Genomic DNA, 15,522 nt, shown 5'->3' with positions numbered 1-15,522 from the left:
GTCCTTGGGCGAACGTCCTACTTCTTGGGCGAACGTCCAGCTCTTGGGCGAACGTCCACTCCTTGGGCGGACGTTCCACTTCGGACGGACGTTCCACATTGGGCGGTCGTTCCACTTCGGGTGAACGTTCCACATTGGGCGGACGTTCCACATTGGGCGGACGTTCCACTTCGGGCGGACGTTCCACATCGGGTGGGCGTTCCACTTTGGGCGGACGTTCCACCTTGGGCGAACGTTCCACTTTGGGCGGACGTTCCACATTTGGCGGACGTTCCACTTCGGGTGGGCGTTCCACATTGGGCGGACGTTCCACTTCGGGCGGACGTTCCACATTGGGCGGACGTTCCACTTCGGGTGGGCGTTCCACATTGGGCGGATTGTTCTACTCATGGCGCCGTCTATTTCCGTACGGCGTCCTGCACTCCCTGGTACATTCTCTAATGATAATTTAAACTTTCTTCCACTTAGTAAACTTGCTAAATCTATTATAACAGTCTTATAAAGTGTTATGAATTTAAGACTTCAGGTGTTAAAAATACAGTACAAATTATACAAAATGTCACAGATTATCCATATGTTGAAAAACAGTATCGATTGGAATAACAATTTATGCTGTGGCTGGAGACTAGTTTTTTTTTTTTTTATCAGCAATAATTTCTCCAGCCTCACCTCAGCCTTACTATGGAACCATTTGGAAATGGAAAATACAAACCAAAACAATAGCTTCATGCATATATAATACAGCACATGTAACCCTCAGCTTCCTTTGATGGTTAGTGATACAGTCATATATAACAACTCATTAATCTTCTTGCATGATAAATATCTGTGGCCAGATGAAAAAGAGAGGAAGGTAAGAAACAGAGCTATTAGTACTGTATCTAACCCACTATATCTGCTGTCAATTTGTCCAAAATGTTCAGCCCATTCTGAGAAGCAATTACCACTGTGCATCTGCATCACATTCACATCATAACAATAGAAATAACTGAGTCGATATTTTCAAGCAAACCACTTTCCAATGCTTTTTGCTACTGACAGAACCAATGCAATAATAATTTGGTGAGACTGTTATTTATAAAGTGACTAAGATGTTGACCATGATTACAGTTTACTCACTGGACTAAAATCGGTGCACTTAAAGCAAAAACTACAGCTCTGAACTGAAAGTTATTAAAAACTTATACCCTTTGCAACACTTTTGTTAGAGAAAACAACAAACGAGTTTGTAAGATTATTTGAAGTGCATGTCAAACACTTCTGTTTCATTGATTACTGACAGACTGAGAAAGGGAAATGAAATTCTAACAGTGAATCATTTGATGTTTTATATGTCCTATACCCTACCTTAAAGCTCAACCAGCGTGACTCTCAACTACTTATTTAAAAGATTATAAAAGTGAAGAGAGAAAACTAACGGAATTTTAGATACAACACCATGGTCCACAACACCATCAACTTTACCAAGGCTTTTTGCTACTTCAGCTGCAAGTAATACTAAGTCAGTTAAACGGTCCAGCACAAATACTAAGGTTTATCACTTGAAACAGATATAATATAACACTTGCAGAACTTACCAAGGTTTTCTATTGGAGATGTAAAGATAACATCAAGAATGTTGTGCCCTTCCCTGGTGACTACTGGAAATTCACCTCCTAACGGACCTGCTTGCCCCATCGATGGTCTTCTCCAGACCTTCATTTACAAAGAAGTGATAAATACAATTACAAAATATAATTTTCTCAATAAAATAATTAAGAGAATGAAGAGAAATAGGAAGAGGAGCATAGGAAAACGTCCTTGATCAAATGAAAAATATACAGGAAATAAACGAAAACTCAAGAGTTTAACAATCCCTTTTTATGTCCATATTATAAACCAACCTAGATAAGACATATGTTAGCACCCTAATAGAAGTCAAGAAAACAACTATTTCCCTTAAAAGATGGCAAAGAAGAAACATCTGGCCAAAAACTTTGGCATTACATTCTCCTTTGGTAATTTAGAAACCTTGTTATGTAATTGCTTTACCTTTCGGGGAAAACGGGATGTTTTATGGTCCTTTTTCTTATACTAGTACTTCTTTTACTCTAGTTTCTGATCCATAATCCCGCAATTCAAAACTTTTTAATATTAAGTCCTGGAAGGTTTAGTTTCTCAAAAAGAGGAAATGTTTGTCTTTGGACACGTTTTAGAATTAATTAATGTAAACTATCTATTACATAATCGTAGGACTCCCTGGCAAGGCTGTTCATGTTGATGTCTGTATCATCAGTTTTCTTCAGAGACAAATAATCATCCTTTAGCATTGTGTGATTGTCAAGTTCTATCAGAAACTTTGTAATTGTATGTTCTGAATAATTTCTAGGATAATCGAACTGTTCCAACTACTTTTATCCTTTTCTGTCGATTCACTGGCATGGAAAAGGGTAATGCATGTGTTGCTAATTGCTATGAGGTAACGCTGAATTTATAGATTATTTGGGGATAAACAGCGATTTTCTAGTCTTGACAAACATTATAATGAAAAAAAAAATGGCTGCATAGTAAACACGGGAAATATTCATTGACTATGTGAATCACATAGGGAGTTCCCAATGACTACATCTTTGTATTAACTTAATTCTTCGATCCTCCAGAAAGCAGGTTAATAAATATTGCTTTAATTTTGATCCTCTGCTTTTAAAACTTTATTACAGTATCCTCCTATCATGTGTTGCCATGTTACTAAAAGAGTATAACCTCTCATGTAATTGTTTTCACAATCAAACTTTTCTGATAGCAAATGACTGGATGATAATACACAACATATCTACACAAAATAGTAGATCATAACTAAGATGTGATTTCATAAAAGAAAATATAAGATAAAGTGGTCAATAAGAAGCGAAGATATTTGAGAGAAAAATCTATTGAGGAAAAAATGGTAGCATATGACTAGGATATGTCAGGAAAAAGGCAATAAAGCTCCATTAGAAGAACCAATTAGATGGAGTATCAAAAGGTAGAAGTAGACAAAGAAAGACTATTATGTGCAACCATTGAAAAAAGATCTAGAATTAAAAGCTTCTCCAACGATTTGTTTAAGGTAAGAACACAATGCTATGTTTGACTTATGGAGCAAATCCCAGTTAGAGGCAAAAAGATTTGAATTGTTGTTGTGGATCATTACAAAATCCTAAATCATTTAATAAAGCAGCCAATACCCAGTTACATGTCTATACACATCAACAAAGCAAATCGTGTCAAATTACCATGAATCTATAAAAACATATAAGATCCTTATGTCAGCATCATTTTTTAAGTTGATAAGAAAGCAAACTCATAAAACATTCTTTATTGCATGCATTTGTAAAAAAGTCGGCAAAAGTGTAATGTAGAATAAACCTCAGCATCACCCAAAAACATATCATCAATCTCTTCAGCAGTAGCCATCCAGTTGAGCTGAAAGGAAAATTTTGAGTATTAAAGATAAATATACACAAGAAAGAATCACTAAACTAATCTTTTGCATAGCTGCTTACAGACTGAATTAAAACTGGAATAGAACCTTCCAGACCACCTTTGTACTGGTTTTCTTCAACAATGAACACAAGTTTATTGGAGGCATTTATTATAGACTGCAAACAAAACAAAAACAAAAAAGGAGAAACCAATTAACACAAGATAATTAATCTCCACAAATAAATACAGAGAAAAATCGTATATAGCAGCTCACTTTCTCCTGGATTATGGATTCCCCACTCTGCAATTTCCGTCGCCCAATGATAGCAACAAGTGTTCCTTCTTCTATGACATCAGCATCATCAAATGCAAAATCAATCTACAACAGAGTAAGCCAATGAATCTACAATAAGAAATATTTCAGTCTTATACAAAATAAAATCAAAATGCACCGAACTTCACAGTCGACACAGTCCAGCATTACTTTTGTTCTCTTTTCATTTCTTCAAAGTTATGCATATATGATAGACCTTTTTTATTTTGTTTTTTTCTTGCATAATCTTCACCAGGGTTGCATACAAGGATATAATTTCTGGCATCATCCAAGATTCCTCTAAATCAAGAAACACTCAACATTAAAAGAAAATGTAGAAAATCACTATTTTTTTTCACACTTTAGAACTTTCTTGGTAGGTATCCAATGGAATCCCAGCCTTTGCAGCTTCACTTGCACTTGCAACAGACCTGCATAAACCAATGCATCAATCTCAAGTGATTTGGTGGAATTATCATCTTGACACACAAATTAGAAGCAATATGCTTTAACACAATAGAAATGCCTAATCTTTGCATTGAATAGAAAAATGTCCATGTTAGGGGTTGGAAGGTATATGAGAGAAAAAGGTATAGGAGAGAAGGAGAAGGCCGAATGGTGGAAGGAGGAAGACCAAGCCGAACGGTGGAAAGCGGGGAGAGGCCAAACGAATGGTGGAAGGCGGGGAAAGGTCAGACCGAATGGTGGAAGACGGTGACGAGTTGAGTTGAACGGCCGAAGGCGGTGAGAGCTCGAGCAGAGCGATGGGAAGCAGCAAAGACCCCGAGCCGATTGGTTGAAGAGTGACTATCCTAACTGGTACAATAGTTAGGATAGGCGAGAAATTTTTAGTAATAATTATAATAAATAGAGCTATATCCTAGGGAAATATTCAAGATAATTACAATATTTAGAGCTATATCCCAGAGAAATATTAAGTACAAGTTAATTACAGTAATTAGAGCTATATCCTTGAAAAATATTCAGTATAAGTTAATTATACTAAATAGAACTATATTCTAGGGAAATATTTAATATAAATAAAGCCGAGAAGCTATGGTTGAAGGCATACTTTTGATTATTGAGTTTTGTTGACAGTGTGAGGAAGGTTATGCTTCGAGTTATCTTTATTTACTTTTGTTTATTCAGATATTACTATCAATAAAAGAGTTTCATTCTTCCATTATCATTCCTTCATTGTTTTGTTAAGTGTTGTGAGTGTGTGAGAGGTTGTTCTGGTTAGGTTTTGTACTCAGGTACGTAACCGTCTATATATCAATGAAGTAGTGAAAAGTTAGAAAGAATAGTTAAACTTCAACTTTAACCTAGCATAATTTAAAATACATACATACATATATATATGGTTTAATCCTTTTCGACATCCCTATTTATGTACGAATGTCTCAATTGGGTCCTCGTTTACTAAAGTGTATCAAAATGGTCCCTAATTTTGAAAATTGATAGCAATTGAGTCCTTTCCGTTAAGTTGGCTAAACGGCGTTAAAAAAATTGCTGAGTGGATGCTGAGATGACGAACGAACGCTCGTCCACCAGCGAACGAACGCTCGTCCACCAGCGAACGAACGCTCGTCCACCAGCGAATGAACGCTCGTCCACCAGAGAACGAACGCTCGTCGACCTCTTACTGCTGGACGACCGTTTGTTCCACACTGGACGAACGTTCGTTCGGTGGTCGACGAGCGTTCGTTCGCTGATGGACGAGCGTTCGTTCGCTGATGGACGAGCGTTCGTTCGCTGGTGGACGAGCGTTCGTTCGCTGGTGGACGAGCGTTCGTTCGTCATCTCAGCATCCACTCAGCAATTTTTCTAACGCCGTTCAGTCAACTTAACGGAAAGGACTCAATTGCTATCGATTTTCAAAATTAGGGACCATTTTGATACACTTTAGAAAACGAGGACCCAATTGAGACATTCGTACATAAATAGGGATGTCGAAAAGGATTAAACCTATATATATATATATACATATATATATATATATACATATATATATATATATATATATATATATATATATATATATATATATATATATATATATATATAGCATAGTACTTTATCTGGAAGGGAAAAAGATATGAATGGAGGAAGAGCTCACATGGGAATCCCAACTATATCCTTCAAATTACCAGTACGAAGCTGGCGACCCAAATGCTGAATGGCCATACCAGAAGCATGACCAGACCCCAATCCTACAACCATGCCACTTTTTACGTATGTATCCACCTACAAAACAACAAGACATGCCTACAAAATTCATTCATCTCCCAATAACATGGACAATTAACAAGCGCAATAAAGGGGGCATTTGACACTTAAGAAATACAATTTTTTAACAAATATATAAGCTGTTTGAGAAAAAAAAAAAAGCAGAAATTTTTGCTGGCATTGGCATAATCATCATTGATTGAAGTGAACTTATTTTCCTTACATGGATGCAAAAACCAAAATTTGAAAAAATTTGAATAATGAATACACATACAATGGGAACCATTAAGTACATTTCATTTCACCCTCTGGTCAACTAATTCACACAAAATAACAAAATGGGTGTTGTGAACATTATCAAAAGGCAAGTTAAAAAAAAAAAGTAAATAAATAAAATAAAAACCCTACTATAAAGATCATTGTAGTTATTGAGTAGAATGAAAAACAGGATATCGATCACACTTAGAAAGATGCAATTGAGTGAACAAATTTTGAAAATTGAAGACAATGGTAACTATGAATTCATAGTTCATACAGTGTATTCCGCTGCTTGAAGGAGAGCAGAACTGTCATCGAGACAGGAGCGAGTGACCATCCTCAGAAAATTGGGTCTGCATCTTCTTCTGCCTAACCGAGGTGTGGGAGAACGCAGAAGATGCCTTGTGGAAAAGGATGAAGATGAAGCTACTGAAGCCATTGCTCTTCAGTTCTCAATCTCCTCAATTTCATCAAAGTTTAAGGTTGTGATAATGGATAAGGGATTATGGCCACTCTACTCTAACTGATATGAGCGATAATAGCAGAGAAATTTCACACATCATTTATTTTTTGTCCCTTAACTTTCTATTATATTTGGCAGTTAATTTCAATTACTTATAATCTCTCAGAATTTTCTTCCCATGGGAATTTCAAAAGCAAAATTATATTGTCCATTTGAAATTATATGTATCAACATTTCTTAGTCACCAGTTTTTATTTGTTTAAAATTGAAATAAAAAATATTTAATTATATTTGTTTCTGTTTAGATCTTAACTAAATATTGAAAAGTTTACTTAACATTCATATTTTTGTGGGTAACTTTGTTATTTTGCAGAGATATCCAATTTGCCACAACTTAATTTGTTATATTTACCGGGATTTTATTTTTATTTTACAACTATTGCATGTTGAAATGAAGTTATATATACTGTTTATGTTCTAATGAACATGAATATATGAGTCAGCATTTTGTTAGTGTCTTATATTTCATAATTTTAATGAAATTCATGAATAAAGGAGAAGTATTTGTAAAAAAAAAAAACTAAAAATGAAAAGGAAAAAGTAGATATTCATACTTATAAAAAACGCAAATGTTATTTTTAGTCTGTATTAGGTTTGTATTTTTAAATATATTTAAGTTATTATTATATTTTTAATTATAGAAAATATAAATTCTTAAAAATATAGTTTAAGTTGTCTTCTTACTGTTTAATGTAAGAAATTTGAAAAAGAAAATAAAAGTCAGATGAAACTGTTGTAAAAAATTTAACGATTATGTATTTTACATGTAGAGAAAATATTTAAAGATAATTTTTAAAAGTAGTGTTTATTATTACTAAGATGAAGTTATTATCTGGATGTGTGTCTTAAGATTATAAAAATATTATTATAACTAATTATTAACATTATAGCATTTAAAGATGAAGTAATTAATTAAAAACATCCTTTATCAGATTTTATTAATTGCTATAAATTATTATTACTATTTCCTTGATGAATATTACAAGTAAATACTTGAATGGGTCTCATAGATATAGAAACTATCGACAATTGATATATTTCTTTCGTTTAAATATATACTTGAATCATTAATTTAATAAATCTATAATATTTCCGAGGAGACCATAACACATCATCTATACTGATAATCTTTTCAAGAGAGGGACCAACCAGTCATTATTTCTTTTATCATTGTTGTCTACACATTTTTAAATATCTATTATATTATATTAATAAATAATAATATATAATTTAATTATAACTAGTGTAATATACATTGTATTTAGTTAAGTTACAAACTCATGATTATCGTTTTCCAAATTTAATTCATTTCATACATTAAAAAAAACATGAAGAAAAAGTAATTACGCATAATTATACGAAATAATAATTTAAAAAAAATACATGTGAAGTTACAAAATTATAACAATATAAAATAGGAATTTATGGATTTGTACATATTTAACATGGAAAGCAACATAATCTCTATATATGCATGTATTTTGAACTTTTATTGTTATGGTTTTAATTTTCATATTATTTTTATGGTATTCTTTAAATAAAATTAGATAAATGACTACATTATATTAAAATATGATAAGGTATTAAAAATATAAGAAAAATAAATATTAGGTTGAAAATTAATAAAAATGTAAATTTCATTAATGTAAATTTTAAAACTAAAAAAGATTCGAATATTATTTACTATGATTTTAAAGAAGAAAAATGTATCTAACTGATAAGATTGTATATATGTTTAATATTTTAAAATTTAAATTTATAGTAAATTATAATTATTTTAAGACTTACGTAAACTTTTAGGCTTTATGATGTTTAATAAAGCCTCGATAAAAGTTTTATAGTATGTTTGTCCTCCAATTTTTCAAACTCACATGTTCAAAAATAATAACAATGTTAGTTATTTATGAATAAAACTTGAGAGGTATATGTTATGCAATAACATCCCAAAATTATACAGTCATCAACTATATACTTAGAATAATCACATATATTAATAATTCAAAACAGTTTTAAAACACAGGGAGCGACAATAACGAAAGAGGCCGAATGGCCGTAAATGTACATAATTTAACGAGCGTTCACAAAAGATAAGGACGAACGGTTTACAAAATAATGACCGAACGTCCAACTATATACAAACCATAAAAGTGCGCTCGCTCACAGCCACTCGCTAATCTAACTAAAAACCGAACGCCTCTACTGTTCGGCCTTCACTTCCACTTCTACGGGGTTGGCGTCCTCCAAATTTTCTTCTTCCAGTGTTTCTTCCAGTAACGCCTCTCCATCTGCTCACATCCACACGGATGATCATCGCATAGACAAGACGAAGGTTCAAGGACGAACGACAACACAATAAAAAGACACAGGGTAAGCTTATTGAATTTAATTCAAACCACAACATACAGTTCATACATCTTAATTCCAGCCAGTAAGTTCACAACATATACATTCAATTTCATACATAAATTTCATCCAAACTCCTGATACTAGACTGACCGTCCGGACTGTATGAATCCTGTGTAGCTAAGGCGTCCGTGCACTCAGGTGGGGTAACTGGAATGATCATCAGTAGCCACCTAAGGTTAGTCTGTTCTGTCCAAGTTACAGTTATGGACTAGACCTCCTGCCATTCCCACGCATGACCTACTCCTCTCTACTTAAGAACGAGCACTCATGGAATACCAGGATGGATCACCATCTAAGCTTACCACGTTCATACTTACAAATCTCAATATCCAATCAAGAGTCGTTCCACCCTGGAACGCTCGTTCAAAATCCACAATCACAATTTCAGTTCTCATGGTGTTCGCACATCTTAATTCATCCTCTTAAATACATTTTCATTCTATGTTCCACTCTCTTAAAAAGACGAACGTTCACTCCTCTTCATAACGAGGACGAACGTCGAGGGCAAGACCGAGAAAGACTTCTTTGAATTAGTTAAATAAGCTAACCCTATTACGATCGGAAAGTACTTAGAATAATTTAAGTTCAATGACTCTGGAAAGAATCCAATGGATAGATACCTCACAACTTGGTTGAGTAAAATAAACTAAACACAATTTAATTCAGGGGACAAACCGCCCATCAATGACCGAGCGCGAAAGTAGGCGTTTAATAAATTTTTGGACGAACGTCACCGAAGACTTGGACGAACGTAAATAATTATATTGGACGAACGCTATTTAAAATTTAGGACGAACGCTTATGGGAATTCAGGACGAGCGTTATTCTTGCTCGTTGCAATTTACGGAATGGACGAGCGTTCGGTCTGAGACCGAGCGCCACCTAGGTCGAACGTTCAAATAGATGACCGAGCACAATTTAGGACGAACGCTCCGTGTAAGACCGAGCGCTACTTAAGACGAACGCTTGGTATAAACCGAGCGCTATTAGGACGAACGCTCAAATAACATTTCAAAAGAGGACGCTCGTTCTTAAGTCGAATCCTTTCCAAATGAAGGGATTTCTACTCTAAATCGTTGTCAGGGAAAACCGAACGGTAGAAGACCGTTCGATGACGAGCGTGCATTATCAGAGTAAGAACTATTATTTTGCCCAGATTTTTCATATGATTCATATCTTATAATCTATCTCCACCATAAATCTCCTACATTACAGAATTCATATTATCATATTTCAATTCATACTTTATACATCGTATCAGAATATCAAATTACATACTTTATAAGATTCTCATTAATCAGTCATACCAAGCAACCATCAGCATACGAATCAACCAATGCATACCACATTCATTCAGTGTAACAGCGATCGTTCATAACTAATACATCAGCATACAATTCATGCATACAATCCATACCGACATGCATACCACACACAGTATAAATTAAATCACAATAAGCTTCCCTTACCCGGTTTCAGTAGCGAACGTCCTAAATGGGTGGATCTTGACTCGCCTAAAATGAGCTCTCTCAACGTTTCACTTAAGCTTTCCCACTAAACTAAACAAAAGAAAAATAAAGGGCTTAGCATACACCGTTGCATGCAGCTGAAACAGTTTACAGGGACTCCAGAAACGATCGCCCAAGTGAAACTTACCAGAATTGAGAGTCGTTCGGTTCAATATGGAGCTCTCGGTGCAGGGAACGTTCCTACGGTGCTGAAACGTGAACGAAGATAATGGTGGTAAGTTGCAGAAGAGAGAAGGAGAAGAGTTCTAGAGAGAAGGTGGAGAATTTGAGATTCAGAAATCCTGGGGAAGAAGATGAATCGCACAGAAAAAGGGGAAGAGTTTTCCAGAAATTAAGTTTCTCTTCCCAGGCAGGACGTGCGTCCATTCCGTGGCTGCCACCCGTCTTCCATTAACGTTTTGGAACGTTCCAAAGACGACATCTGGCCGTCGCATGCAAGAGTACGTGCGTGTCGTTAATGGCACTGAACACGTGTCCCGGGCGTTAATGGAAGCAGAGTGGTGATTCAACAGTGAATTTAATGGACGTGACAATCTCCCTAACTACAAAAATTTTCGTCCTCGAAAATTGAAGACTTACCAGGAAATAGATGAGGGTATAAATCTCTCATGGCATCCTCAACTTCCCACGTAGAGTCGCCAGTCTTGTCGTCCCACACTACTTTCACCAGTCGAACGTCCTTCCTTTTGTATAACTTAGTACGAACGTCTTCAACGCGAACCGGCTTCATCTCAAGCGTTCGGTCTTGTCGAAGACGAACGTCCTCCAGCTCCAATATGTGCGAGGGATCAGACACGTACTTCCGGAGTTGGGAGACGTGAAATACCGGATGAAGGTTGGACAATTTTGGAGGCAAGGCTAGCTCGTATGCAACAGGTCCAATCCTTCTCAAAATCTGATATGGCCCCACGAACTTGGGAGATAACTTCTTTGATCTCAACGCTCTTCCTACTCCAGTAGTTGGATTCATCTTTAGAAAAACGTGATCGCCAGCTTTGAATTCCAAGGGTCGCCTCCTCTTATCCGCGTATGACTTCTGCCTGCTTCTGGATGTCTTCAATCTCTCTTGAATTAATTTCACCTTGTCAGTCGTTTGTTGAACGAGCTCTGGTCCCGTCAATATGTTTTCTCCTTCTTGAAACCAGCAAAGTGGCGTGCGGCATTTGCGTCCGTAAAGTGCTTCGAAGGGAGTCATTCCAATGCTGGACTGGAAGCTGTTGTTGTAGGTGAACTCTACTAACGGCAGTATATCATCCCAAACGCCCATGTGGTCGAGTACGCACGTCCTTAATAAATCCTCGAGCGTCTGGATTGTTCTCTCGGATTGACCGTCCGTCTGAGGATGGTACGCTGAACTCATTTGGAGTTTGCTGCCCAGTTCGCTTTGCAACGACTGCCAAAACCGAGAGGTGAATCTTGTGTCTCGGTCAGAGATGATGCTGGACGGCACTCCATGCAGACGAACGATCTCTTTGATGTAGAGCTTGGCCAAGTTGGTCATGGACATCTTCAAGTTGACAGCTAGGAAGTGGGCACTCTTTGTAAGACGATCCACTACCACCCAAATAGAATCGTGATTCTTGACCGTGCGAGGCAAATGAGTCACGAAGTCCATTGAAATGTTGTCCCACTTCCATTCGGGAATTTCCAACTGTTGAAGTAATCCGCCAGGTCTTTGGTACTCAGCCTTAGCGCGTTGACATGTTAGACATGATGCCACAAAGCGTGCAACATCACTCTTCATCCCTGGCCACCAGAACGACTGCTTGAGATCGTGATACATCTTAGTCATGCCTGGATGCATGCTAAGACGGCTGTGATGACCTTCCTCCAGAATAATCCTCTTCAGCTCGCCATCATTCGGGACGCACGTCCGACCCATGTAACGTAACATGCCGTCCGTTCCAGTGTTGAACCACTTAGCTTGATCCGTACCAAGCGCTTTTAAAATCTTCACCAGATCTTCATCCTCTCGTTGCTTCGTCTTGATACGGTCAAACACGTTGCTCGAAATACTAAGGTTACAGCATTTGATAACGTTCGTTCCTAACTCGAACTGTAACCTTAGGTCTCGGAAACTCTCCACCAAACTTAGCTCTTTAACCATCATTACCGAGACATGAACCGCCTTCCTGCTTAGAGCATCCGCCACAACGTTCGCTTTACCAGGGTGATAAAACAACTCAAAATCATAATCCTTTAGGAATTCAAGCCAGCTCCGCTGCCTCATATTCAACTCCTTTTGATCAAAGAGGTACTTGAGGCTCTTATGATCACTAAAGACTTGGAAAACGGATCCATACAAGTAGTGTCTCCAAATCTTCAGAGCAAAGACGACCGCTGCCAGCTCTAGGTCGTGCGTTGGATAATTCTTCTCATGTATCTTCAACTGCCGAGAGGCGTACGCCACTGCTCGTTTCTCTTGCATAAGAACGCACCCCAAACCTTGGTGAGATGCGTCACAGTACACTTCGAAAGGTTTGGCGGTGTCCGGAATTACTAATACTGGAGCGCTCGTCAACTTATGCTTCAGCTCTTGAAAACTAGATTCACACCGATCGGTCCAGGCGAACGGGTGATCCTTCCTGGTCAGTTGTGTTAACGGTGCTATTATCTTAGAGAATCCTTCTATGAAACGCCTATAGTAGCCCGCGAGTCCCACGAAGCTTCTAACTTCTGTTACCGAACGAGGGCTTTCCCATTCCAATATCGCTCGCACCTTGGCCGGATCAACTGAAATCCCTCCAGCAGACACAACGTGACCTAAGAACTGCACTTCCTTCATCCAGAATTCACATTTGGATAACTTAGCGTACAACTCTCTTTCTCTCAACACTCCAAGTACCAACCTTAAGTGCTCTTCATGTTCTTCGCAGCTCTTGGAGTAGATAAGAATATCGTCAATGAACACCACCACAAACTTGTCCAAGTACGGCCTGAAGATTCTGTTCATATAGTCCATGAAGACTGCTGGAGCGTTCGTCACACCGAACGGCATGACCACGTACTCGTAATGTCCATAACGTGAACGGAAGGTCGTCTTCTGAATGTCTCCTTCCTTAACCCGGATCTGGTGGTATCCCGATCTAAGATCAATCTTTGAGAAGACGCTCGCTCCATGTAATTGATCCAGTAGATCGTCAATGCGACGCAGGGGGTATTTATTTTTGATGGTCAGCTTATTCAATTGACGATAATCAATACAAAGTCGAGAGCTGCCATCCTTCTTCTTCACCAATAACACAGGCGCTCCCCACGGTGACACGCTTGGACGGATGAACCTCTTGTCCATCAATTCTTCAATTTGCTTTTTAAGCTCAACCAATTCAGCGGGTGCCATTCTATATGATTGAACGGATATAGGAGCCGCGGTAGTTACCAAATCTATGGTAAATTCAACTTCACGAACGGGAGGCAATCCAGGCACCTCATCCGGGAAAACGTCCGGGAATTCGTCCACAACCGTTCGTCCTTCAGTGTGCTTGTTGGACGAACGTTCAAAACTATCATCCATAACCTCTCTGTCTTCATGCGTCATGATCAAGAAGCAACTGGCGCCTTCCATTATATCTTCCTTAATTTGACTGAGCGTCACACCCAACTCTTCTTCACATTCCTCAGGAAAAATTAATTCCTTAGCCCCACAATCTATGAGAATGCGATTGGTATTCAGCCAATCCATTCCCAGAATCACTTCTAAGTCCTTGAGAGGCAAACATATTAAGTTCACCTTGTATCTACGCCCCTCTACCTCAATAGGACATCTAACACACATGGTAGACGTTCTAACCTCTCCAGCCGTTGGGGTAGACACCACCAAATCGAACTGCATCTCACTCTCGGCTAATCCCAGTTTCTCAACGCACGCCTTCGAGATGAAGGAGTGTGTTGCCCCCGAATCAAACAGCACACAACAATGGATTCCATGAACTAAGCAGGTACCAGTGACGAGTGTACCTGAGCTCGCTGCTTTTGCACCAGTGATCGCATACACACGCCCCACAGCTTGGGCTCGACCACCTCTTCCTTGCTGAGTCCTTCCAGCGTTCGGCGGTCTCATCACTGCACGTCCGCCCATATTACACTCGTTCTCCAGGTGACCGTTTCTTTTACAACGAGTGCAATATTTCCCTCCAACCAACTGAGGGCATGATGATCTAAAGTGAGGTCCTCCGCACTGAAAACATCTGACCGGCCCTTGTTGATTTGCTTGTCCAGCAACTACCATAGCTTGTGAACCACTCGACTGAGCTGGACGAGCGTATGGGGTCCTGTTCCGATTCACATTGGGTCTCGACAGAACTGGTCCTGTTGACGCCTGTTGTTTCTTCTGTTGTTCCGCCTCAGCCATATTTTTCTCTAGTACCTTAGCCCTCTCAACCATGGCTGGGAACGTCCGGATACATAGACTGTAAATTAATACCTTGAGATCGCTTCTCAATCCGTTCTCAAATTTTCTACACTGCCACACTTCACTTGTGGCCATAGTATTGAATCTGACTAGATGTTTGAATTTATTGGTGTACTCCGAGACGGACATACTCCCCTGAACCAGTTGTAGAAATTCCACCTCCTTTGCAAACCGCACGCTGTCAGGGAAATATTCTTCATAAAACTTGTTTCTAAATACTTCCCAGGTGGTCGGTTGTTGCGCGTCTGTGAGAATAGCTCTCACGCTCGACCACCAATGGCTCGCTTCTCTAGTCAATAAATACTCAGCGTACGCCAATCTATTTTCATCAGGGCATCGTTTGGCATTGAAGATCTTCTCCATGTCCCTCAACCACTGGTCCGCTTCGTCTGGGAGACCCTTCCCACTG

At 38.3% G+C, this 15,522-nt stretch overlaps 1 protein-coding gene across 1 annotated transcript; it reads right to left on the bottom strand.

The window, feature by feature from the left end:
* Nucleotides 1-473: 473 nt before the first annotated feature.
* LOC108342088 (probable ribose-5-phosphate isomerase 4, chloroplastic) lies at nucleotides 474-6,797 on the bottom strand. Its single transcript, XM_017579794.2, has 9 exons — nucleotides 6,522-6,797; nucleotides 5,877-6,004; nucleotides 4,119-4,188; nucleotides 3,719-3,823; nucleotides 3,525-3,620; nucleotides 3,388-3,444; nucleotides 1,578-1,695; nucleotides 1,419-1,485; nucleotides 474-954 (listed from the first exon to the last, which is right to left on the bottom strand). Exons 1-9 carry the CDS (start codon nucleotides 6,681-6,683, stop codon nucleotides 882-884), a joined length of 876 nt encoding a protein of 291 aa, XP_017435283.1. The 5' UTR covers nucleotides 6,684-6,797; the 3' UTR covers nucleotides 474-881.
* Between the last annotated feature and the right edge of the window lie 8,725 nt (nucleotides 6,798-15,522).

This window comes from Vigna angularis, chromosome 6 (assembly GCF_016808095.1).
Source record: "Vigna angularis cultivar LongXiaoDou No.4 chromosome 6, ASM1680809v1, whole genome shotgun sequence".
Taxonomy (NCBI): Eukaryota; Viridiplantae; Streptophyta; class Magnoliopsida; order Fabales; family Fabaceae; genus Vigna; species Vigna angularis.
This window is presented reverse-complemented; position numbering and strand designations above follow the sequence as displayed.